This window comes from Sporobolomyces salmoneus, assembly GCF_050403485.1.
Source record: "Sporobolomyces salmoneus JCM6883 DNA, S_salmoneus_JCM6883_v1_ctg14, whole genome shotgun sequence".
In the NCBI taxonomy this organism is placed as follows: Eukaryota; Fungi; Basidiomycota; class Microbotryomycetes; order Sporidiobolales; family Sporidiobolaceae; genus Sporobolomyces; species Sporobolomyces salmoneus.
Genome location: NW_027481149.1, coordinates 202,149 through 223,616, shown reverse-complemented (window position 1 = coordinate 223,616; position 21,468 = coordinate 202,149). Strand labels below are relative to the sequence as shown.

At 51.0% G+C, this 21,468-nt stretch overlaps 10 protein-coding genes across 10 annotated transcripts; 5 read left to right on the top strand and 5 right to left on the bottom strand.

Moving 5' to 3' along the window:
- Positions 1-278: 278 nt before the first annotated feature.
- On the top strand, positions 279-1,076 carry JCM6883_000429 (uncharacterized protein; the record flags this gene model as incomplete). Its single annotated transcript, XM_076631091.1, has 4 exons — positions 279-347; positions 448-711; positions 781-936; positions 1,011-1,076. 4 exons carry the CDS (start codon positions 279-281, stop codon positions 1,074-1,076), a joined length of 555 nt encoding a protein of 184 aa, XP_076488959.1.
- Positions 1,077-1,514: 438 nt separating this feature from the next.
- On the top strand, positions 1,515-3,549 carry JCM6883_000428 (U3 small nucleolar RNA-associated protein 15; the record flags this gene model as incomplete). The annotated part of the gene is made up of 5 exons (XM_076631090.1): positions 1,515-1,610; positions 1,702-1,979; positions 2,051-2,783; positions 2,849-3,332; positions 3,398-3,549. The coding sequence occupies 5 exons, from the start codon at positions 1,515-1,517 to the stop codon at positions 3,547-3,549; spliced, it is 1,743 nt and encodes a 580-aa protein (XP_076488958.1).
- Positions 3,550-3,623: 74 nt separating this feature from the next.
- On the bottom strand, positions 3,624-6,575 carry JCM6883_000427 (uncharacterized protein; the record flags this gene model as incomplete). Its single annotated transcript, XM_076631089.1, has 7 exons — positions 3,624-4,167; positions 4,240-4,463; positions 4,530-4,942; positions 5,013-5,587; positions 5,644-5,772; positions 5,834-6,040; positions 6,100-6,575. 7 exons carry the CDS (start codon positions 6,573-6,575, stop codon positions 3,624-3,626), a joined length of 2,568 nt encoding a protein of 855 aa, XP_076488957.1.
- A 130-nt stretch (positions 6,576-6,705) lies between these two features.
- Positions 6,706-8,013, top strand: JCM6883_000426 (fumarylacetoacetate hydrolase family protein; the record flags this gene model as incomplete). The annotated part of the gene is made up of 5 exons (XM_076631088.1): positions 6,706-6,753; positions 6,841-7,372; positions 7,456-7,586; positions 7,668-7,833; positions 7,940-8,013. 5 exons carry the CDS (start codon positions 6,706-6,708, stop codon positions 8,011-8,013), a joined length of 951 nt encoding a protein of 316 aa, XP_076488956.1.
- A 209-nt stretch (positions 8,014-8,222) lies between these two features.
- On the bottom strand, positions 8,223-9,254 carry RCF2 (Rcf2p; the record flags this gene model as incomplete). The annotated part of the gene is made up of 4 exons (XM_076631087.1): positions 8,223-8,402; positions 8,551-8,866; positions 8,991-9,162; positions 9,245-9,254. 4 exons carry the CDS (start codon positions 9,252-9,254, stop codon positions 8,223-8,225), a joined length of 678 nt encoding a protein of 225 aa, XP_076488955.1.
- Positions 9,255-9,670: 416 nt separating this feature from the next.
- JCM6883_000424 (flavin monoamine oxidase family protein) lies at positions 9,671-11,243 on the bottom strand (the record flags this gene model as incomplete). The annotated part of the gene is made up of 3 exons (XM_076631086.1): positions 9,671-10,617; positions 10,687-10,930; positions 10,998-11,243. The coding sequence occupies 3 exons, from the start codon at positions 11,241-11,243 to the stop codon at positions 9,671-9,673; spliced, it is 1,437 nt and encodes a 478-aa protein (XP_076488954.1).
- Positions 11,244-11,532: 289 nt separating this feature from the next.
- On the top strand, positions 11,533-13,970 carry JCM6883_000423 (uncharacterized protein; the record flags this gene model as incomplete). The annotated part of the gene is made up of 4 exons (XM_076631085.1): positions 11,533-12,573; positions 12,639-13,094; positions 13,163-13,339; positions 13,401-13,970. The coding sequence occupies 4 exons, from the start codon at positions 11,533-11,535 to the stop codon at positions 13,968-13,970; spliced, it is 2,244 nt and encodes a 747-aa protein (XP_076488953.1).
- Positions 13,971-14,257: 287 nt separating this feature from the next.
- On the bottom strand, positions 14,258-17,292 carry JCM6883_000422 (OBAP family protein; the record flags this gene model as incomplete). The annotated part of the gene is made up of 10 exons (XM_076631084.1): positions 14,258-14,608; positions 14,711-14,829; positions 14,925-15,004; positions 15,069-15,095; positions 15,169-15,250; positions 15,315-15,341; positions 15,419-15,492; positions 16,119-16,888; positions 16,962-17,191; positions 17,253-17,292. 10 exons carry the CDS (start codon positions 17,290-17,292, stop codon positions 14,258-14,260), a joined length of 1,800 nt encoding a protein of 599 aa, XP_076488952.1.
- Positions 17,293-17,872: 580 nt separating this feature from the next.
- Positions 17,873-19,776, bottom strand: JCM6883_000421 (uncharacterized protein; the record flags this gene model as incomplete). Its single annotated transcript, XM_076631083.1, has 2 exons — positions 17,873-19,599; positions 19,770-19,776. The coding sequence occupies 2 exons, from the start codon at positions 19,774-19,776 to the stop codon at positions 17,873-17,875; spliced, it is 1,734 nt and encodes a 577-aa protein (XP_076488951.1).
- A 78-nt stretch (positions 19,777-19,854) lies between these two features.
- JCM6883_000420 (uncharacterized protein) lies at positions 19,855-21,178 on the top strand (the record flags this gene model as incomplete). Its single annotated transcript, XM_076631082.1, has 5 exons — positions 19,855-20,236; positions 20,392-20,477; positions 20,548-20,846; positions 20,907-21,030; positions 21,092-21,178. 5 exons carry the CDS (start codon positions 19,855-19,857, stop codon positions 21,176-21,178), a joined length of 978 nt encoding a protein of 325 aa, XP_076488950.1.
- Positions 21,179-21,468: the final 290 nt, after the last annotated feature.

The window sequence follows — 21,468 nt, the reverse complement described above, 5'->3', positions numbered from 1 at the left end:
AGGAGCGAGAAGGAGGAGAGAGAAAAGGGATGTCCGGGAGGCGATGCACCTCGAGAGAATTTCATCATTGTTTCTCTCTTTCTTCCTCTCTCCCTCACCTCGCTCACCTCGGCAGCTCTCACACACGCTAGCAAACCTTCAACTGTAAGCCTTCAACGCCCTCGAGCTAGTCTCACCTCGCTCCGTCGCTTCCTTCGCCTTGTTCTCTCTCTCGCTCTCGAACCTCTCTCAACATCACGACAGCTGACTCTCGAACGACTGTGAGACAGTTCAACACAATGCAATCACCTCAAAACGAGATCCGTCGTGTCGTTCGTGAATTGGTTGAATCGGAGAAATCGACGGATGTCAGTTTTCACATATTCCTTCTCTCCTTCTTCTCTCCCCACTCCCTCGAGACGCTTTAGTCGGCCTGCGACTGACCCCCCTGAGCTTCAACTCGTCCAGATGCTCGCTGCCGTCGAGAAATACTTTGCTCCCGACGCTGAAATTGTCTACCCTCTTCTCAACTCGCCTCGTTCTTCCGGAAGGGAAGGAGTCAAAGCTTGTTACAAGATGCTCCGTGTTTTGACGTACGGTAACAAGGTCGAATTCAACGCGACTTGTTGGGACCGAATCAGGATCGTCAAAGGAGTTGAACATCAAACTGGGTTTTTAGACCTCGTTGAAACGTTGAAGTTTAGAGCTCCCGTTCCGGAATTCATGAACCCCGTCAGTACCACTTCTTACTTTCGTCTGTCGTCTGATGTACGCTGACGTCTGGTAGGCGGTACTGGACAGTCCTTCTCGATTCGTTTCTTGATCCGCGTCGACTTAAGGAAAGATTCGAACGATTTGTGGCATATCGTCAAACAAGAAGATTCGATCCCTACCGATTTCGCTTCGACCGGTTTACGTTTGTTCCCGTTCGATCGTGAGATCTCGAATGCCATCAAGGTGAGCTTTCCTATCTCTTCATTTTCGTCTTTCTAGAATCCGAGGCTGATGTCTCTCTCGTTTGACGGACGTAGTTCACGACCGGACTTGGTACCCTCGTCGTTGGTTCGACTCTTACTCGTCTCGGTTGGTTCAACTAGGTCCCATCGACAACGACACTCGAATCTCTTCGATCTCGCTTGAGAAAACTTCCCGTTGTCTCTCTGGACCTTTGTCTTTTCGGTTTCTCAGTTCCTCGTTTGTTTTGTCGTTGTGAATGTTTCGTTCTTCGTTTGCAAAGCAGGCTCAAGTTTTCTCGTTCTCTCAAGTTCGGCAAGAATGTTGAGTTTCTGTGATCTGCAAAACTCCAAGCGGACAACTAGAGGTGCAGTAAATAACGCTGTTACACCGTCGAATCGCTCAATTGGGGTCGAATGTGGACTTTAGCGATTTTCAGAAACTTGAGCGAAAAAAGTTGATCTACTTCATTTCACCTCCGCAACACGCTCGACGCGCGCCAGACCTACGCTAGACGACTCAGACAGCTCAATTAGCCCTCGGATACCTCAGCTAGCCACAGAGAGCTAAAGAGAAGAGAGATGGCAGAGTTCTCTCGATTAGTCGTTCCTAAACCTCCTCGGACCTCGACCGAATCGCAACAGCAGAAGGAGTCTGTATACTGGAAGAGTTTCAAGGTGAGCTACCCCTGAACCTCCCTGCTGTTAGAGGAAGCTGACACTTTTCTTTCATCTTGATCTCTCTCTTCATCTCTCCCTTGCTCTCCAGTCCCCGATCTTTCTCAAATCCTATGCGCCGATAACCCACGTACACTTCTCCCCTTCCTCCCCTCATCGTTACGTCGTCACTTCCGGAACTCGACTTCAAATCTATTCCCCAAAAACGAATCGAGTAGTGAAAACGATCTCTCGCTTCAAAGAGACTGCGACGTCGGGAGAGATTCGAGGAGATGGGAAATTGTGTATCGCAGGGGACGAGAGTGGATTGGTACAAGTTTTCGATATCAATTCGAGAGCGATTTTGAGAACGATTAGAGCTCATAAACAGTCTGTCTCCTCCCTCTCCCTCCTCCCCTCTCCCTCTCTCGTTCTCACTGACACGGTCATGCTGAGTGTAGAGCTGTTCATACGACGAAATTCTCTCCAGGAGCCGGTACCCAAATCCTTACTACTTCATCCGACACCACCGTCCGACTCTTCGATCTCTCGACTTCCGCACCCCTTCGTACTTTCTCCTCTCACACCGATTACGTCCGTACGGCCTCTTTCGTTCCTTCTTCCCCCTCCTTGATCTTCTCCGGAGGCTACGACAATACCGTCCGATTATTCGACGCTCGAGTCTCTTCCTCGTCGTCAAGCAGTGGATGTGTCTGGATCGGGAGACATGGGAAACCGGTTGATCAGGTTCTTGTAGGGGAACAAGGGACAATGGCGATTAGTGCGGGAGGTCCTATTATGAGGGTTTGGGACCTTTTGGGAGCTTCGACTTCGAGGTCGAGAATCAATGATGGGAATGATATCGTGAGGGAATTCGATAGGAGAGTCGAAGATGAAGGGGATGATGCTGCTAGTGGAGAAGAATTCGAACTACAAGAACACGACGACGAGGCCGAAGAGGAGGAGGAAGAGGAAGAGGAGGAAGTGGATACGGGAACTCAATACTGCTTGAAAGCGTTGAGTAATCATCAGAAAGCGATTACGAGTTTAAGTTGGGCTGAAGCCGAGAATGGGGAAAAGAGGGTGTTGAGTGGTGGATTGGATGGATTGGTCAAAGTTTATAATCCTCAGGATAATTGGAGAGTTAGACATACGATGAGATATGGTGGTCAAGTCATGTCTTTAGCCGTCTCTGTGCGTTCTTCCTGATTCCTCTCTCTCTGAATTCCACTCGATCTTGACAGTTTCGTTTGATATAGCCGAACAACTCTCATATCGTCGCTGGTCTCTCGGATGGTTCCCTCTCGATCCGAACTCGAACTGGAGCGACTCGTAAAGCCGGAGTACCTATCGAATTCGTCACTCCCTCTTACGACGCACTCCTCGCCGGTGCCGGATCTGGAGGAAACGTCTACACTGGCGCGTCAGCAATGGAAGGCTTGAAGTCGATCGAAGGAGAAATCAAAGTTTCGAAAGAACGTCGTCGAAAATTGACGGAATGGGACAAGATGTTGAAGAATTTCAGATATGGAGACGCTTTGGATTCCGTCGTCATGAGGAAGGATGTTACCCCGGCGACGACGTTCGCGTTGATGGAGGAGTTGATTCATAGAGATGGATTAGGGATCGCGTTGGCGAATAGGGATGATATCTCGTTGGAACCCGTCTTGTCGTTCCTCGTTAAACATGTCACGAATCCGAGGTATTGCTCCCTCGCGACGGACGTAGCGAATCAGGTCATCGGTTCGTTTCCGTCTCGTTTTCTCTTCTTCGTCGAGTTGAGCTGACTCTCGCTTTCACTTTCGTAGAAATCTACACCTCGGCACTCGGACTCTCCCCTCTGATCGACACTCTGTTCACAAGACTTAGACGGAAGGTAGACGAGGAACTCGAGTTTCAGAAGGAATTGACTCAAGTCAGAGGAGCTCTGGATATGTTGTTCGCTTGTAGTCAAGCATGATCCCTCTGTGGAATCCTACCGCGCAGACCCACACACTCGATAATCGAGAGAGAGAGAAACGAGAGTCAATTGTTTCATCTCCAACATTCCTCCCTCTTTCTCATCAAACTCTTCACTTCTTCCCTATCCAATACTTCCCCAACTCCCAAATCCTCCATCATCCTCCCAAACGTTTCCTGGTCCTCATCGTCCCAAGTGACCTGCATCACTTTCGCGAACACCCACTGACTACTCGGTTCATAACTGTTCTCCTCTCTCTGCGTCGTCGGTAATCCAACTACTTTCGTCGCCCCAAGAGCGAGTTCCCAACCCCTCTTGAGTCCCCTCTGAGGGATCCCGGCCTCGCGTCCGGCGGAAAGGAACCCGTGGGAGAGATCGTAGGATAGTTGGGAGACGGTCGAGACGGTCCAGTTTCGGGAGAGGTAGAGACGTTCGAAGAGGAGTTGGGAAAGGGAATGAGAGATGCGTCGGTAGAGAGATTGGAGAGTTGCTGGTGGGTAGGAAGCGACGAGGGCCGAGAGGAGAGAGGAGAGGAGTGAAAGAGGGGTGATCAGTTCGGGAGAGACGGAGAGATCTTCTGAGGGTTCTGAATCTGATTCGGAGGGTCGATCGAAACGTCTGAGGGAATAAGCGAAAGTCAGTCGCTGGTCGTGAGCATTGAGAGAGAAAGAGAGGAAGAGCTGGACTGACTTTGAGAGGTATGGTTTCAATTCTCCCAAAACTTCCCTCGTACAATGTCTCACGATCAATTCCTCACTCCTATCCGCCAAATCTTCAAACGTCTTCTTCTCTCGATCGAACAGAGTTCCATCAGAGTTATCGATCACTTCTTCGGCGAAAGTGTTGTGATCGGGATCATCGATTTTTCCTTGGGTTAATGCCATTTGTAGGTATTCGTACAGGTGTAGGAAGAACTACCCGTCACAACTCGTCAGAAGATGTCGATTGTGCTTGAGAGAAGAGAGAGAAAATGAACTTACAGCGTCTTCACCCCATTCCTCACAACGTTCCGACATCCATCTCGCACTTACTCCAGCCCTCACCAATCTCAACACTCCCCCGACTCCCTGCGTCGCCGCATTACTCGTCCCCACAAGTGCACCGGGCAAAATCGACCCCAAGCTCAAATTCTCAAACGCGTCTAAACTCGACGTGATCCGTTTCGCGTAACTTTGAAGCATCGGTAGATGTAGCGTGAGGAGGAAGGGGAGAGTATGTTTGAGCGGTAAGGGACGGTAACGTTGCGAGAGTTGTTCGGAAAGTTCTTTGATTCGGAGTGCGGATTGAGTAGGTCGAGTACCGGAGGATGAGGAGGTGATGTCGTAGTCTTCTGGAGAGAGGATTTGCCAGGCGTCTTGTGCGCCTATAGCCGAGTAGTAACGTGTATCGAAGACTGAGGAAAAACTCGAATGCGAGTCAGTATTCCGCAACTCTCGGAGGAAAAATGAATAACCTCGACTCACATTCTCTTTCACCATCCAACCATCTCTCAAGCCATTCCCTTCTCCCAAGTATAACCTCACTCAATCCTTCCCATTCCTCCTCATCCTCTCCCTTCTTTTGCAACTCGATCACTCTCTCCTCTACTTCCTCATACCTCGTCCCCGTTCTCCTCGGTCTAAACCCTCTCCCTCTCAAAACCTGATCAAACTCGACAACTTGATAAACCGTATGTGCCAACACCGGTGGCAACTGCACCAATTGAGGTAAGTGATGTCTCAATCTCGAACTCAACGGCGGAAGTAAAAGGGAAGTGAATTCGTTGAGCGCATCGAGATGGTCGAATCCGTTCATGGAGAGTAGGTATTGAATATCTTCAGAGAGGAACCGTTCGTGTGCGGTGAGGAGGTTCAGGACGTGGGAGAGTGGGTATTCGGGCTTGTCGATTCGGTTCGTGGATCGAGATCCGTCGAATTGCCATTTGAAACGGAGGAGGAGAGGGTGAACGAGAGGAACGAGCGCGAGGAGAGGTTTGGGCTTCTTCGTGGAGGTGGAGGAGGGAGGAGGAGTCGAGTTGGGGAGTACGTTGTTATTTTGCCTAAGAACACGAGGAGTGAGTGATTTGTAAAGAAACGAGCTAGGACGTGGACGTGCAAGAGTTCGAGCGTTAGGAGATCAACGAAAGCAGTTTGGAACTCTGCTACCTTAGGATCTTCGAATGGATCTAAAGGTTCTGCGAACGGAGTTGGCCAACCGAGCGCTTCCAGTTTTGATAACAATCGACTGTAATTCGGCAAGAGAGTCAGCCCCAGTCACTTCTGACTGGAATGCCAGGTTGACTTACGTAGAGAGTACCTTGACTAAGGAGTTCCAGACGGAGTTGGCCATTCCAACGAGATGAGAAGTGAGAGCGACCATTCCATTCCCGTTGCCTTGTTGCCTCGTCTGATCCGTTTCTTTATAGACGAGTTTGATATAGTCGACGAGACCGACGTAAGCTCTAAAAGCTGGAGGTAGAGCGTTCTCCTCGAGTGAACGTAGAACCGTCAACCTGCGCAGAACGAAAATTTCAGTCGAAATCTCGTCGAGATTCGGGATAGGAGAGCTCACCCGAGTTCTTCGGCTTTGACAATCACACTAAACCATAACTTCGCACCCTCTAGTTGCTTCCTCTCCGTCGATAACTGCTTCAATCGATCTCTCAACGTGTCTCCCTCTCCGTCTCCCCCCTGTACTGGCCCATCCAGCTCCCCAACGAGTTGCTCTCTGATCTCTTTCGCTTGTTGACGTAATTCCGTATTCCCTTGCTTCAATTTTGATACCCTAGAGCGGATTGAGGAGGTTTCATTTCGAGTCTTGATCAATAATTCCCGTTTCTTCTCCTCTGATTCTTCTAATTCTTTCGAGAGTCGCGCTTGATTCGACTGCTGTGTTTGTAGTAGGTCGGAGAGGAGTTGTCCTAGTTCATGAGGAGATCGGGATGAGGCAGGAGGAAGCGAGTTGATGAGGAACTGTTGAGCCGATGAACGAGCATCCTGCGCTGAGGGAGGTTGCAGGAGTGATTCAAGTTGTTGTGTTGTAGACATCTTCTCGTCGCTCGCGTTCGGAAAAGAAAGCGATTCGGAGTAATCGGTCAGAAGAGGGGGAAACTCGACCAAAAACTCCGCGACCTGCTCTCTTTCTCTCTTCCTTCACACCTTTTCCGACTTGAGCGAGATGAGTTGGACTAAATTGATCAGATTCATGGCAGAGGAAGACGGCAAGGTAAGCTCCCGTGTCTCTCTCTCTCCCTCTTCGGAATGGTTTCTCCACTTCTCTTCCGAAGACTGACCTCACCGCTCCTTCTTGCAGATCTACTACGGCGACTGCCTCACTCAAGGGGATATCGGACTCCTCTACTCCCGAGGCGACAGGATCGAGGCCCATCCTCTCGTTCTGGCCTCCCCTTCCTCGTCTCCATTCGATTCCTCCTCTCAAATCGACACCTCCCGCACTCTCACTGTTCGTAAACTCCTCCCTCCTCTCTCTCGCGAAATAATCACTACTATCCGTGGACTCGGTCTCCAATTCGCTCCTCCCGGAGCCGAACCCTCCTCCGCCTCTGCTCAACCTCCTCCAATCCCTTGTCTCTTCCTCAAGCCTACGACGACCATTTCCGGTCCAGGGGACGAGATCTTGATCCCTCGACACGCAAAGGACGAGAAGAATGATTACGAAGTTGAATTATGCGTCGTTATTGGCGACAAGGACGTTCCTCCGAATACGAAAGAAGAAGATGCGATGAGTTACGTGGGAGGGTATACGGTCGTGAATGATGTCAGTTCGAGAGGGTTGTGTGGGAAAGGAGGAGCGGGACAATGGGGGATGGGAAAGAATTATGATTGTATGTTCTTCTCACTACTCGTCGTCGTCGTTTCAAGCTCAATCTCAATTTACCCACTTTCGGGTCTCGTTTTCGATCGCCAGCTTGGTGTCCTATTGGCCCTTGCGTCACCAATCCCTCTTTAGTCTCGGATCCTCACTCCCTCGAATTCACCACGAAACTCAACCAAAAGATCGTTCAAAAAGGGAACACTTCGCAACTCCTCGTCTCGATCGTCCGTCCTCCCTCTCTCCTCTCCCATCTCTCATCTCTCTCCCGACCCACATACTGACGACTCTTTGCGTGATGTGTCTAGCCTAAATTGATCGCCTCCCTCTCACTCGGTTCGACCCTCTCGCGTCATTCCTTAATCCTCACAGGTTCTCCCGTCGCCGTAGGCCGTAAGGCGCCTCCGGAAGTTTCGGGAGAGAGTCCGTTCTTGAAGGATGGGGATAAGGTTGAATGCTGGGTTGAGGGGATCGGTGAGTTTTCTCTTTCTCCGGAAATGTCTTTCGCCAGAGGGATTCGTCAGGAAGAGAGAAGAGCGCAGGACTGATGAAGAGGAATTGGTGACGGTGATGGTGATAGGTACGCTCGTTAATACGGTCAGGGAAGAGAATGAGAGTGGAACGATGATCAGACCTTACAAAGCGAAATTGTAAAGTCCTTCGAAAATCGCTCAATGAAGGTCCTCGCGCACGCCCGGACCGGAATGAGCAGGGAGGAGATGTAGTCAGGAGAAGAGCGATGAGATAGTCGTAATACAAACCAAAGAGTGATAGTCAAATATGAAACTACTGAATTAATACTGTTTTCTTTCACCTCATTCGAGAGAGAAGTGTTTTCTATCAGAGAGCGAGAGGGAAAGCGTCTATGCCTTCGAGTCCTTGTGTTGTTCGTGAGGAGAGTCCTTCTTCCAGGCGTACATTCCTTGTTCTCGTTCGATTCGTTTCGCTTCGTCGTCGGAAATTCCATCGGAGTTCGGTAGTTGAGTGAGGACGGCGGACGCCAAAACGACTCCAACGGTCAGAGCTTGACTCACCATACGCGCCTACGAGTAGGGAGAAGCGAGGGGTCAGTTAGAGTCGTTTCAGAGTAAGCAGAAGCGAGAAAACGGATCGGAAACCGAAAAACGTGAAAATTCGGTCCCTCTTCCGCTTCCCGCAATCTCCGAGTCGTGTGATAGGATAATGACGTACCTGCACTAGTTTCTGAGCGAAACTCAAAGGTTGAGCCGCGATATACGCACCACTACCCGCCATCGACGCAACCCAACTTCCGAAAACGACGCTCCATCTGTTCTGTTTCGCCCAATTGATCAACGCATCCTTCGTCCCTACCTCCGTCGTTTGTCCAGATCTGGGTTTGCCTGCGATTCCAGCTTCTTGTTCGAGTCGTTGTTGTTCGTGAGAGATTTGTTCAAGTTTCGTTCCCGAACCGAGGGAATATTTCGAGAGTTCGAATTTACGAGAGGCTGAATCGGCTCCGATGATGAATCCTGCTGTAGTGATCGATCTACACTCAGGTAGAAGAACAAGAAGATCAGTCCCTTGCGAACGAGAACCTCGGGAATCAAGTCATCGTCCTCCTCTACCCCCCTCTTTCCAGCTTCAAATCACTGAGGAAGAAGCTGACTCACGTTAAAGCGAAAGCCTTCAATGGTAACGTCAACCCTCTCCAAGCCGCAACATTCATCCTCTGCATTCCAACCGCACCGACCGATCCAGCGCCTAATGCGATCGCTCCTGAAGTGAGACCACCACGAATGACGGTCTTTTGGTGTAGTTGTTGATCTTCTACGTTGACTTGTGCTGATTACGGTCGAGGGAGGGGGCGAGAGATGATGTCAGTTCAGATCGGCGGCGAGGAGAGAGGGGAGAGGACGAGACGGACCTTTGACCATGTTGTACTAGTGTAAAAGGAGTGTAGAGTCGTGGGTGATGAATGAAGAAAAGTGAGAAGAAGTTTGGAAGCCTCTCCGACGAGAACACCTCGGAGATCGCTCGCTATTAGCGAATTTTTACGTTTGTGTTCGGAGCGAATCGCTCGCTTGTACAGTACAGTACTAAGCTCGATTCGAACTGGTCCTGTACTGGTAGACCGCGGAAAAGCGAAAGAGAGTCAAAGCGCAAATTAAAGAATCGCGAAAGTTTTCGAAAATTTGCGAGGAAAGAAAATGACCATTGAACAACGAGGCAAGCAAGAAAGGGTAATCACAACGGAGCACGGAAGTATATACAACTCAAAGACATCAAAAGGTATCGAAACCGACAAGAAACCTACTCACGAGGCGTTTAGGCGAAACCCGTTCGTTTTCCTTCACTTTCCTCTCTTCCTCTCCTCCGCCTCCAGCAATAACCCTACCCGCTCTCCCTCCCTCTTCCCCGAAACTAAAGCCCCACAAACCGATCCATGGTTATCTAAATCCGTATGTTCCCCTGCCCACCCTAATCTCCCGTCCCATTCCGCTCTACTAAGTACTACGAAATCCAATGGACTCGCGTGTGTTCCGTCTGCCGAAGTCAAAAGCGTTGTTGGAGTCGAAGTTGCGCCGAGGGAGTAGGGGTCAGAGGTCCAGGTCGTTACGACGAAAGAGATGGGTTCCGAAACGGATTGAGCGTTCGGAGAAGAGAGTCGACGGACGAGGTACCGATGGAGAGAGGAAGAAATCTCGGAGGAGGAGAAATTGGAGAGGTGTCGAGCGGCAGTCGCACCGATATAAGCTAGGAGAGTAGGGTGTGGAGTCGAACCGATTCGATAGAAGTTGACGATGGGAATCGTGGTTCTCTCGAATAACTCTTCGAGAGTTTTGGGGGGAGGAGCAGTTGCGGATTCAGAGGGAGAATAGGGGGACGTAGAGAGCGGGAGGAGGAGGAATGAACCGTTCGTTTCGGGTGAAGGCCACCACGGTTCAGAGTATTGAAGGACGATCTTTTCGAGGTTCCCGACGAGGGTTCGTTCGACGGCGGATTGGAACGTTTTTGACAGAGGAGGCTCGAAAGTGGGAGGGTCCTTCTGTAGCACGGCGAGAGGGATCGTCGAGATTACATATTTCGCGGTGAAAGTCGATCCGGAACGAGTCGTGACCTCGACGCCCTTCTCTGTACTAAGGTCTTTGAGGGACACGACTTGTTGTTCGAGTTCGAGTTGACCCCCTTGGGATTTAAAGTCGGCTACGAGGTTCTTGATGACTTCCGAGTAACCTCCTTCGGGAAACGCATCGGTACCTCCTACTCCTTTCTCGAACCCTGTCCATTTCGCAGAAGCTGCACCCGAACGATGTGTCAGCTCGAGACGGCTGAAGAGGTCAGGAAGAAGTTGTGATAAGCACTGACTCCTCTCGAGCTCGACTCCTGCACCGATCTCTCCCGTCCTTGCAATCGCGATTAACCTCTCATCCTTCTCCTTCAACGTCGGGAACAATAGATCCGCGACGGATTTGTCTGCGGGAGTCGTATCAGGAGAAGGTTTGAAGGCCATTTGTGTCGAAGTTGCGAAAAGTGAGGTCGAATCGGCTTCTGTCAAGGGTCCTTCGTCGCCGTACACTAAGCCTTTTGCGCCTTCTGGGATATGGACGTCCTATCCTCAACATAACCATCAACTTTGGCTCATAGGGCACAAGGGAGAGAGCCGAGAGAGAGCTTACCATTTCTAGCTCCCTCAACAACCCTCTCGCCGGGTTCCCTTCGTAATAACCATGGATCATCGAACAGCCCAAATCGACATGAGCATCTAGAGCATACGAATGCGTGAAAGCTCTTCCTCCAACACGGTTGCGAGCTTCGAGTAACACGATCTTGCGAGACGATTCTGGTGAGGAAGTTTGAAGGGTACGAGCTGCTTGAAGTGCGGATAATCCGGCACCGATGATCAGGACGTCGCAGGATGTCATCGTGAGCGTCTTGAGGAAGCAGGTGAGGTGGAAGAGGGAGAGAAACGAGTCGTCGGCTCTTCTATTCCCCCATCTCACTCCGATAGGGGTCATCAGTCTCGTGAGTGCCTCTACCCTGTGTTATACATACTGGCAACACTCCTACATAGTCACTGTCGGTTCCCATCGCCCTCCATTCTCACCACACGCCTCATTCGACAACATCATCTCTTGCCTCTCTCTAGTGACACCCTCGACGTATGATACGAGTATACAGCTACTGACATTCTGCGTGTACTCTCGATAGACTATGTTCCACAAGAAGAAGCCACCCGCCCCTCTCCGACCGATCAAACGAGAACCTTCGAACTCGTCCTCCTCCTCTGCTCTCCCTAGACAAGCTCTTCCCTCTCCCTCTGGTCCACCGTTCGCCTCTACCTCTACTTCATCGACCGCCGCTCCTTCCCCTCTGCCCACAACCTCAAATTACACCGATTTCATCCTCCGTTCCTCCTCTTCTCTCGCTCCCTCCTTAAATCCGACCGGTTCAGCAGCAGGAGGGGAATGGAAACACAACGTGATGAAGTTCTCTGCCCTCGGAGAACGCGTCATCGATCCAGGAGATGAATCTAATTTTGTCCGTCCCGTTCGATTGAACCGGAAAGATCCTCGAACGGTTAGGAGATTGACGGATCAAGATCGGGAACGCTTCAACCAGAGGGCGAAAGAGAGGGCGGCGAAAGCTGCAGGGGTTGATGTGATGCAAGTTGACGGGGCACAAGGAGGAGGAGAGGGGCAGGATAATAAAGATGGGATTAAGGAGGAAGGAGATCAAGCAGCGGAAGGGACGGAAGGGGAGGACAAGAAACCGAAAGAACAATTGGATCCGAGTTTGATCGGGAAAGGAACGAGTGGATTGACGACGGGAGGAAGACAGAGAGGTCCTGGTGGAATGTTTAAGAAGAAAACGAAGAGGGTATTCGTTGCGAGTGAGGAGAGTAGGAGGCTGAAGAGAGAGGAATGGCAGCCTTGGGTGTTGGAAGATGATGAAGGACAAGAGAGGTGGGTTGGAAGGCTCGAAGGAGGTGCGGGAGAAGTCGACGTCAACGGAAACTCGAAAGGAGGCGAAGGTTCCTCACAGCAAGGTCAACAGAATAGGAACGGCGCGAGTCTGAAAGGATGGAGACCGGCCGCGAACGCTTCAGAAGCAGGAGGAGGAGGAAGCAGTTACGTCGCGTTCGTTTTCGGAGAGAACGGAGACGAGTTCCAGGTGGTTCCGATCAATCGATGGTACAAGTTCAGTCAAGGTCCGAAATACCTTACCTTGGCAGAGGAGGAAGCTGAAGAAGAGGTGAGTTCTCCCTTTCGATCTTTGCTTTTTCGGTCATAGCTGAAGAATCGTTTCGTCGAATGTAGTGGAATCGACAACAAAAATCGAAAGAGACTGAACGTTGGGTCATGCATAAACGTGTTGCTCCTCCTCCCTCAGCTATAGCCTCGACTTCGACTTCCGGTGATTCGACCCCTCAGGCTTCGACTTCCGCTGCTCCCGCTCGCAAAAACGCGAAACTTTCTGCGAATAGAGGTGGAGGAGGTGCGAATGGTGGAAACTTGAGGGATCGAATGATGGCTCGTTCAGCGGCAGGGATCAAGATCGACGAAGACGAAGATGTTAGGGGGAAAGCGAAAATGAAGACGGTCATCTCGACGAACGATGGGACTGGGACGAGAAGCGGCGGGAGACCGAAAGGGAGAGGAGGAGGAGACCAGGATGATGACGAGTTTGATTACGAGGAAGACTTCCAGGACGATGAGGAGGGAATCGCAAAGATTGATGATTTAGCAGACGAGGAGGAGACGAAAGAGTTAGAGGTAAGCTTGCTCTCTTTTCTGACTGTTCTACTTCTCGCAACTGATTCCATCTTATTTCTTTGTCGTAGGAACGTATTCGAAAAGAGATGCGAGCTGCGGAACGACCGGATGAGATTCCCGATGATGTCGACGAAGACGAGCACGAAGACTTGACCGGTACTGGTCGAGAGATCAAGAAACTCGTCAAGAAGACGGACAAGAGTGGAGCTTACGAATCCGACGACGAAGAGAACCCTTATGCGAGCGTGAGTAGTCTCGGGGGCGTTCTCTTCTCGAGGACGATACTGACGGTACTCTCACATCCAGTCGGATGAGGAGGACGACAACGCTTCAGTCACTTCGGCCGGTCGAGGAGGAACTTCGAGTCGACAAACGAGTCCTCAACCTTCCGGACGAGCTCAATCTCCTTCCTCTCAATCTCGACAGCACTCTCCTTCTCGTGCCGGGACTCCAATCAGCGGCAGCGGTAGCGGAAGTGCGTATATCGCCAAACGAGCGACATCTCCTTCTGGTCGATCGAGCGCGAGCCGAAACTCGTCCCCCGGTCCTTCTTCCCTCTCCTCCTCTTCGAAGCGTAAACGTGCCGACGGTACTTCTGGAGTCGACTCGGACGGGGACGGCTCGAAACGTCGCAAGAACGGGAAAGCGAAATCTCCTTCCCCCGGCGGATCTGAACAAATCGGACTACTCACGAAAGAAGATCTCGTCGCGTTCTTCAAGACTCGACCTAATCAAACTGGAACGACAAAGGACATTCTCGTTCATTTCAAGAAAGCGCTCAAGCATGAACCGAAGAATAAAGCGGCACTTTCAGGGTTGATTCGAGCAGTCGCGGATTTGGTCAATGGTAATCTCGTACTCAAAGCTGGTTTATAGGTCTCTCTATTCCTCTCTCTTTCTTCTTGCATCATTTCGGCCTGCTTCTCGATCATCGCTAAAACCTCCTAAAACCCTTGTCATTGTCGAAATCAGAAAAATGAGAAAACTCGATCGCTCGAGAGATCGTCGAACTCTGCTTACATGTCTCTGTCTCGTCGTCAAACTGATCAAGGACAAAACAGCATTCGATTCGAACAGTACCGCGGAGACAGCAGACGGACGGATCCAACAGTGGAGAAAACTTCAAGCTTCAATCCTATTCAGTTGCGCTCACCCGCCGTCTCTTAAGCCTTGACTTCCTTCTGAGCGACTCCTCCATTCACGTCCTCGAAGCTCTCCTTTCCCTTCCAAACCGCCCCTCCTTTCTCCGGTTCCTTGAATTCGACTTCCTTCGTTGCGAGCTCGATCCCTTTCCCGGTCTTCTCCCATTGATCAGCTCCCTCGTGTTTCTCGTAACCCGTATCGAGGTACTTCGAACGGAGTTCACGTTTGTGAGCAAGGTCGATCCCTTGAGTTTGTTCGAGACGAGAAATGACGGAGTCGGAAACTTGGTTATCGGCAGTGAAGGACATCATGAGGTTGGGGGGACCGAGGGGGAGGGCAGGGGAGGAATCGATTGCCCAGGTGTGGATCGTCTGTGAATCGGGATCACAGTGGGAGGGGAGAAGAGAGAGCAAACGAAGATTCAGTTTGAGCTTTGTCTTCGCAAGGACTGAACAGAAGAGAAGTTGACGCACTTTTCCGTAAGTCCTGTGCAACTCTTTCATCGCACCTTGTTCGGCTTGATCTTCCACCATAGTTGGGACGAAGTTCTTCGAACGGAGACACAACATTCCACTTTCGACTTCGTGTTTGTCTGCATTCGAACGAGTCAGTGTCAGCGTCTCTCGGCGTCAAGAAGCAGTCGATGATGAAAATTGTTGGACGAGAGGCGGAGAGGAGCAGACTAACGAGAGTGCCAGAACTTTTGTTCTTCCTTGTCGAGGGTATCGAAAATCGCTTCTTCAATCACGTATTCGATACCGATCAAGCTAAGCGGTGACCGTCGGAGTATCAGTCCCATAGCTCGTAAAGAATCGTAGAGAGAAGACGGACCGAGCGTCAGCTTTGTCGGAATCGTAGCTGTTCGCACGAGAATTGCGAGTCAATATCAAACGACGCTTGCGTACGATGAGACAAGAGAAATTCGACTTACATGATGCATTGACGAACAGTTCCCTTCTCGTGTTTCGGTGCACAAGAGCAGAAATGGTGAGAAGGAACAGCTCGAGAACGATCTGTTTCGACAAACCCGGGTCAGCTTTCATTGGGGAGCGCTTGATCTTCGTCGCCTGAGCTCACCCGTCGAGTAAGTGTGAAGTCCGACCACTATCAAGAGAAAAACGAAGGAAAGAATCAGTTTCGCGAGGGAAATTGTGAGCGAAATGCTCTAATCGAGACTCAACAGTGTTGGTGAATCTGGTTGATTGGAGCGAACGACATCATTCCAGCTTGAGGAACGTATTCAGAAAGAGGTCCACTAGATCAAGCGAGACGAGCGAACGATTCCGATTAGTGACACGTCGACTCTGGGAAACTCGACTCGACGGTGAGAGAGCAACTGACGACATGTTCCATACGAGAGTGGTGGGAAGGAGTCGTCGAGTAGCGAGTGGAGTGAAGGAGGAAGAGAAGCGAGAGGAAGAAGTCGCACCGAGAGAGCGCGAGAATCTGACCGCATCGATCAGCTGAGGAAAAAGCTCGAGCTTTCATGATCTTCGCACGAGCGCAAGCTTGTGACTCTCTCGCATGGGGACGTTCAGGCAGGGAACGCAAATAAACCAAGCGATATGAGCAACATGCGCTGGGTTGTCACGATTCAAAAAGGTCCCTATCTCAAAGCATCCCTTCATGCAGGCCAGCTCCCTTCATCCACTACTATTGAACATTCCGATAGATCCAACTCCACCAAATCCGGACCAATATAATCAATCTGAGGATCCGTTTGTTGCTCGTTCATCGTGAGAGGATCCCATCCATCGAAAACGTTCGGAAATTCGAGTCTCACTTCCGCTTCGACCGAAGGCGGTATTATTTTCCCATTTCGTCTGGAGATAAACTGCTCAGTGAAGGTGGAAAGACGATAGAGCAGCTAGAATCACTTACTTAGTAATGGAGTGACGGAAGAACTTGACGTCGTAGTTTGCATCGTCGCAAGTCCCGATTTTCCCAATAACCTTCAAACGACGCAGAGACGGAAAGAGACAGGAATGGAAGATGAGGTAGAGCTCGAAGGCGAAGCGGATTCTGATCGTAAGGTTTTCGAGGGAGGTGAAAGGGTGCCAGAGTGAATTGAGAGGAGGATTGGACAGAATCTCCGCGAGTACTTCATCGGCGTCAGTGCTTTCGGCCCCGTGGCAGGCGTACATAGACCAATGTGTCGACGCCAAATCTCGAACGGTGTCGTAGATTTCATCTTCGTCATCGTAGTCGAGGACGTCTTCGTCACCTTCCAAGAACGATATAAGGGCCGAACGAGCTTTGATACTAAGCGAGTCGTGTGGGAAGCTATCGAGGAGAGATGGAGTGTACTTGATTTCTGCAATCCACTCCATTCGATCGAGAGCCACGAGGAGAAACGGCACGAAAGGCCAGCGGATCGAGTTGACCAGCGAGAGCTCTTTGATGGTCGCTCGATTGACTCCGTTCGGGCCGAAGAGAAGAGCAGCAAAGTCAGGTTGCGTCGGATGTTCGCTTTCGAGAGTGGCGAACGAGGTAAGATGTCGAAGGAAGAAAGGCGACATCTCGAGTTCCAACCCGAGGCATACATTGAGCGGCTCCTCCAATCGTTTGTTGACAGATACGGTATGGACGACGTTTTCCTCCTCCTCGCTATCATCCCCCTTCTCCTCTGGCAGGCAGTAGTGGAAAGTGATCTGCGCGAAAAACCCAAAATCGAGCGAATCAGCGCAAGAACGCGATCAAGGACTCTTATCGCCAATAGCGCACTGATTCGGGTACCACAACGTCCTCGAGACGCTGCGTTCCAGCGCAGATACTCCAAGGGTTGACTAGTCGAGCGTAAACCTTTCCCCATTTCATCGCATTCATCCCATCATTCAAGAACGGATGCCGATAGATTCTCGTGTTGCAGATTTCATGGAGAGTCGTGTTCGTCCTGGCAAGAGCAGAGAGGGTCTGTTGTCTGTCCAGAGGAAGAGGATCCTGCTCGACGGAGTCTACAGCGGTATCCAGGTCAGCGAAGCGCTCGCGAGCAATCGAAATGGCAGGACAGCTTACCTGCGATCAAGGCCAGTAGCTCGGGAGGTAGTCTCGCCATCTTGAGAGGTCGAGGTGAATGGTAGAGGGCAAAGGAGATCAAGATTCTCGTTCCGCTTCCACGTCTCACCAGTCGCGACACACGTCTCTCTTGCGAGCTCAAGCCATTGCCGAAGGTCGGCTTACTTCTACCAACCGCTAAGGAAGCCACCATGCAGCGTTCTGCCTCTATCCGCTTCTTTCTCTTCGCCCAAAGTCACTCAACAAATTGAAACGTTGCTCCATCACAGCTACCCAAGTGTCGACGCTGTCATGAGCGGACTCAGCACGTGTAAGTTATCCACTCCAGACTTGCAAGAAAGAAGTCACGAAGCAGACAGATCAGATGAAACGAAAACTGGTGAAGAGAAAGCTCAGCTTGCGATCCCGTCTCATTACTCCGGCTCTCGCACGATCACAGAGGGTCATAGTCCGCTTAGAGCATTAGACAATGATGTAGCTGCAGAGATAAGTGGTTCCGATGCAGAAAGAAATGGAAGAAAGCGAAGTACAAAAGTCGAGCGAAACAAATCCGGCGACACCGAGATGCCTCTCCCATCGCTCAAGTCCGGGCGCAAGAGGCATCTGATACCGTCACTCATTCATTCCTCCATTGGTTGTTTCGCCACCATTTTCTCCTCCCCCGTCTCGGGATCAACACTTTTCTCCATCGGAATCGGTATCCGCCCATGAGGTCGTCCAGCTCCGAAGCCCTTGAAGACTGGAATCGAATCAAGATCCTGTGTGTCGTCCGCCTTCTCTGCTACATCCCCCGAGTTCGATTCTTGCTTGACCGAGTCTTCGCTTTCCTCATTTTGTCCCTCTCTGCTCGATTCTGCTTCTTCTGATCTTCCCGTATTCGAACCGGCTGTACGTCCTCCTCTGCCTCCACCTATCCGAGCTCCAGCGCCAGCTAATCCTATCCTGCCCCTCGTCGCCATTTTCCTAACGTTTGTCGGCGATCCTCCTCCTTTCCCTTCCGAGTCCGTTCTGCTACTGCCGTCTTGCGTGAAACCCGATCCACTCCGCTCGAGAGATGTACCTTTTAGAGCCGAAGTTGAAGAACTCGAACTAGCTGATCCACTCCTTTGCATTCCCTCTGCTCCAACTCCTGTACGAGAATTTGAAGGTGACATCCTTGTCGAGGTAGGTGAAGTACGATTGTTTGGAGTCGAGCGAAGTCGCGTAGGTGAAACAGTCGAGGATTTCGAGGAGGCAGTGGAAGGGTTAGAAACGCGTGGACGAGCTTTCGCTAGAGATGATGCGGTAGGTGAAGTGAGGGATCTGGGAGGTCTCGGAGAAGTGGTCGAGGAAGTAGAAGATGCGGTCGTTCGAGGCTGTGTCGGAGAAGTGGAGGAAGGTTTCTTCAAAGAGCTGGTCGAGACCTTACGAGGGGTAGACGATGTTGATGGAGACGGAGAAGAGGTCGAGGTGGGTTTCTTGGAAGTGGAAGAAGGAAAAGAACGTTGAGGTTCGTTTGAAACTAGAGGTTTTTTCGACGTCATCTGAGGCGAGTCCTCCGAAGGTTCGACATGTGGTGCTTTCACTGACTCGGAAGTCTCTGGTGGGATTGTAGGACTCGACGACGAGGCAGGTTCTTCTTCCGGTTCTGGTGAGATTGTGCGCGAAGCCGGAGGAGAATCATCGTCTTTGACAGGAGGGGATCGGAGAAGAGAAGGGTCGGCAGAGGGAGAAGTCGGTCTAGAGAGTCCTTCTTTGCCTTTCAAATCTGATGATGACTTGGCGGGTGAGAGTGGACGAGGGGAGAGTGGACGAGACGCCGATTGAGCTGAATCCTCCGTGGACATTTCGATCGGAACAGGAGAAGGCGAACGAGGTGCAATGGCGTCCGTCGACCCAGGAACGACTTCAGGTGCAGGGACGTCGACAGAAGGTTGCTGAATCGCGATCGAAGGGGAGTGAGAACGGCTTCTTGTGAAAGAGTGAGAGTCGGAATTTGTCGCCAACGCGTCGGCTTGAGCTTGAGTCGGAGCTGGCTGCATGTCGGGGAACGCCGAGAGAGCATTATTCTGACTTTCCCGCTCGATATTGTCTCCCGGTGGTTCGTTCAACCCAGCTGACCTGAAAGGGACGTTCGTTTCTTGCGACTTTGAATCTCCGTCTCCTCCTCCCTCTCGCGGCTGAGCGGTTCTCATTGCAGTCGGAGATGTCGACACTGATCCTCCTCCACTCAAGTTTCGAGGCCTAGCAGGAGAAGCGAAGGAAGAAGTAACCTGAAGGGGCGCTTCTCCATTCGAATCGACTGCTTGTTGAAACCGTTTGATCAGGTCGGAAGCCTTTCCCGGTCGCGAATGATCTGGTACTGGCACTGTAGAGGCAGCACGAACAACGGAAGTGAGTTGAATGACGCGTGTTTGAGGGAGCCGAGAGAGAGATCGAGAGATGGAGGTAGGGAACTCACTCGTCCTGCTATGGTGTGGGCCTCCGAGGGTGTGGATTCGATAGGTCGCGATGTAACAGTGAAAGGAGAAGGGGAACGTTTCATGTCGTCCTCAAACGAGACGTCGCGGTAAACAACGATTTGATCTCTCTTTCTCTCTCTCACCACCACGTCGAGGATAACATGGCGTCTATTCGACTACCCGTGTTGATCGCAGCTCGCAGTATCAGACCGAGTGTCGTGCTCCCTCGCGCGCTCGCGGCTCGATCGGCCCCCATTCAGCTTCCCACCACCTCCCGCCTCCTCTCGATCTCCGCTCCTCTACACCAGACTCTCGCATCCTCAGCCGGCTCAGGAAAGGGTGGAAAGGCAGAGAAGGAAACTGCGAAGAAAGCAAAGGAACAGGCTCGTAAAGTCAAGGAGAAGGAACGAGCGAGGAAGGAGAAGGAAAAGGTCAAGCTCGAGAAGGAACGCGAGAAGGCAAAAGCTCAGAAGGAGAAGGAGAAGGAAAAGCTACAGAAGGAGAAGCTCAAGAAGGAGAAAGAAAAGGAAAAGGCAAAATTGGGTGAGTAAAGCCGTAATGTCGCGCGAGGACCGTGCAGCTGACTCATCCTATTGCTCCGACAATCGTGCAGCTAAGCAAAAGCGTAGGTCGATTCGCCTATCAGCCGATCTCGTATATCAAAGGCTGATTTTCCTTTCTTGACTCTCTCTTTTCAGCCGCGAAACCCAAGACTACGTCGATTCTCCGACCTCCCAAGCTACCTCTCACTTCATGGGGAATCTATCTCAATGACTACATCGCAGTAAGCTATCCCGATCTCGGTTTGCCTTCGGTTCGAGTACTCACGTCTTGCCCTCTTTTCTGTAAAACAGGATCGCAAACGCAATCTCGCCTCTGGTGAAAAGATCGCCTCTCTCCCCGAGTTGACAAAGGCTGCCGGTGCAGAATACGCAAACGTCGATGCTTCAACGAAAGCCGAGCTTCAAGCACGCGCCGATGAACAACGAGCGGCTTACCCTGCGATTCTCGAAGAATGGAAGAAGTCTCTCACTCCCGAAATGATCAAGGAGGAGAACGCCGTCCGAGCGAATCGACGCAAGTTGGGTTTGAGCAGAAAGACAAACTTGAAATTGGAGGGAGAGCCGAAACGACCCAAAACTGCTTTCTTCTTGTGAGTCTACAAATACACGGTTGATTCCACCGAGGCTAACATGTTATTTCCCGTATCTAGGTTCTCGAGCGAGGTCCGGGCAAAGGGTGCCGATTCCGAAGTTCTTCAAGGTGAAACTCGCATTCTCGAACAAAGTAAACGAATCGCCGAAGCCTGGAGAGCACTTTCTGAGGCTGAGAAGAAGGTAAGCTACCCACTTTCTCTGTGACTGTGACGAATGAGCTTGACGAAACTTTCGCTTGCAGCCCTACTTTGATACCTACGAAAGCGACAAATCTCGTTACGCTCGAGAGAAAGCTGAATTCGACGCGAAACACTCTGTTTCGTCGTGATCGATAACTTGACCAGCTTCATATCCTGCTCCCCATGTCTCCCGAAAACCTCCCTTCCGCTCCTTCGAAATTCTAATAACCCATCTTTCGTTTTTTTCTGCTTCTTCTGTGTTCTTTCTACTGTAAGTTGCGCTTGTCTGTACTCGGTCAATCTAATCCATCGTCCCTCATCGAATTCCTGAGAGTACAGAACGCCAGCTTGAGAGGATCGACTGGTGTTCGAAGTTCGAATTCTCTTCTCTGCCAGCCATGTGCGAGCGTGTTTACCAAGCTTGGAATCCACGTTACCA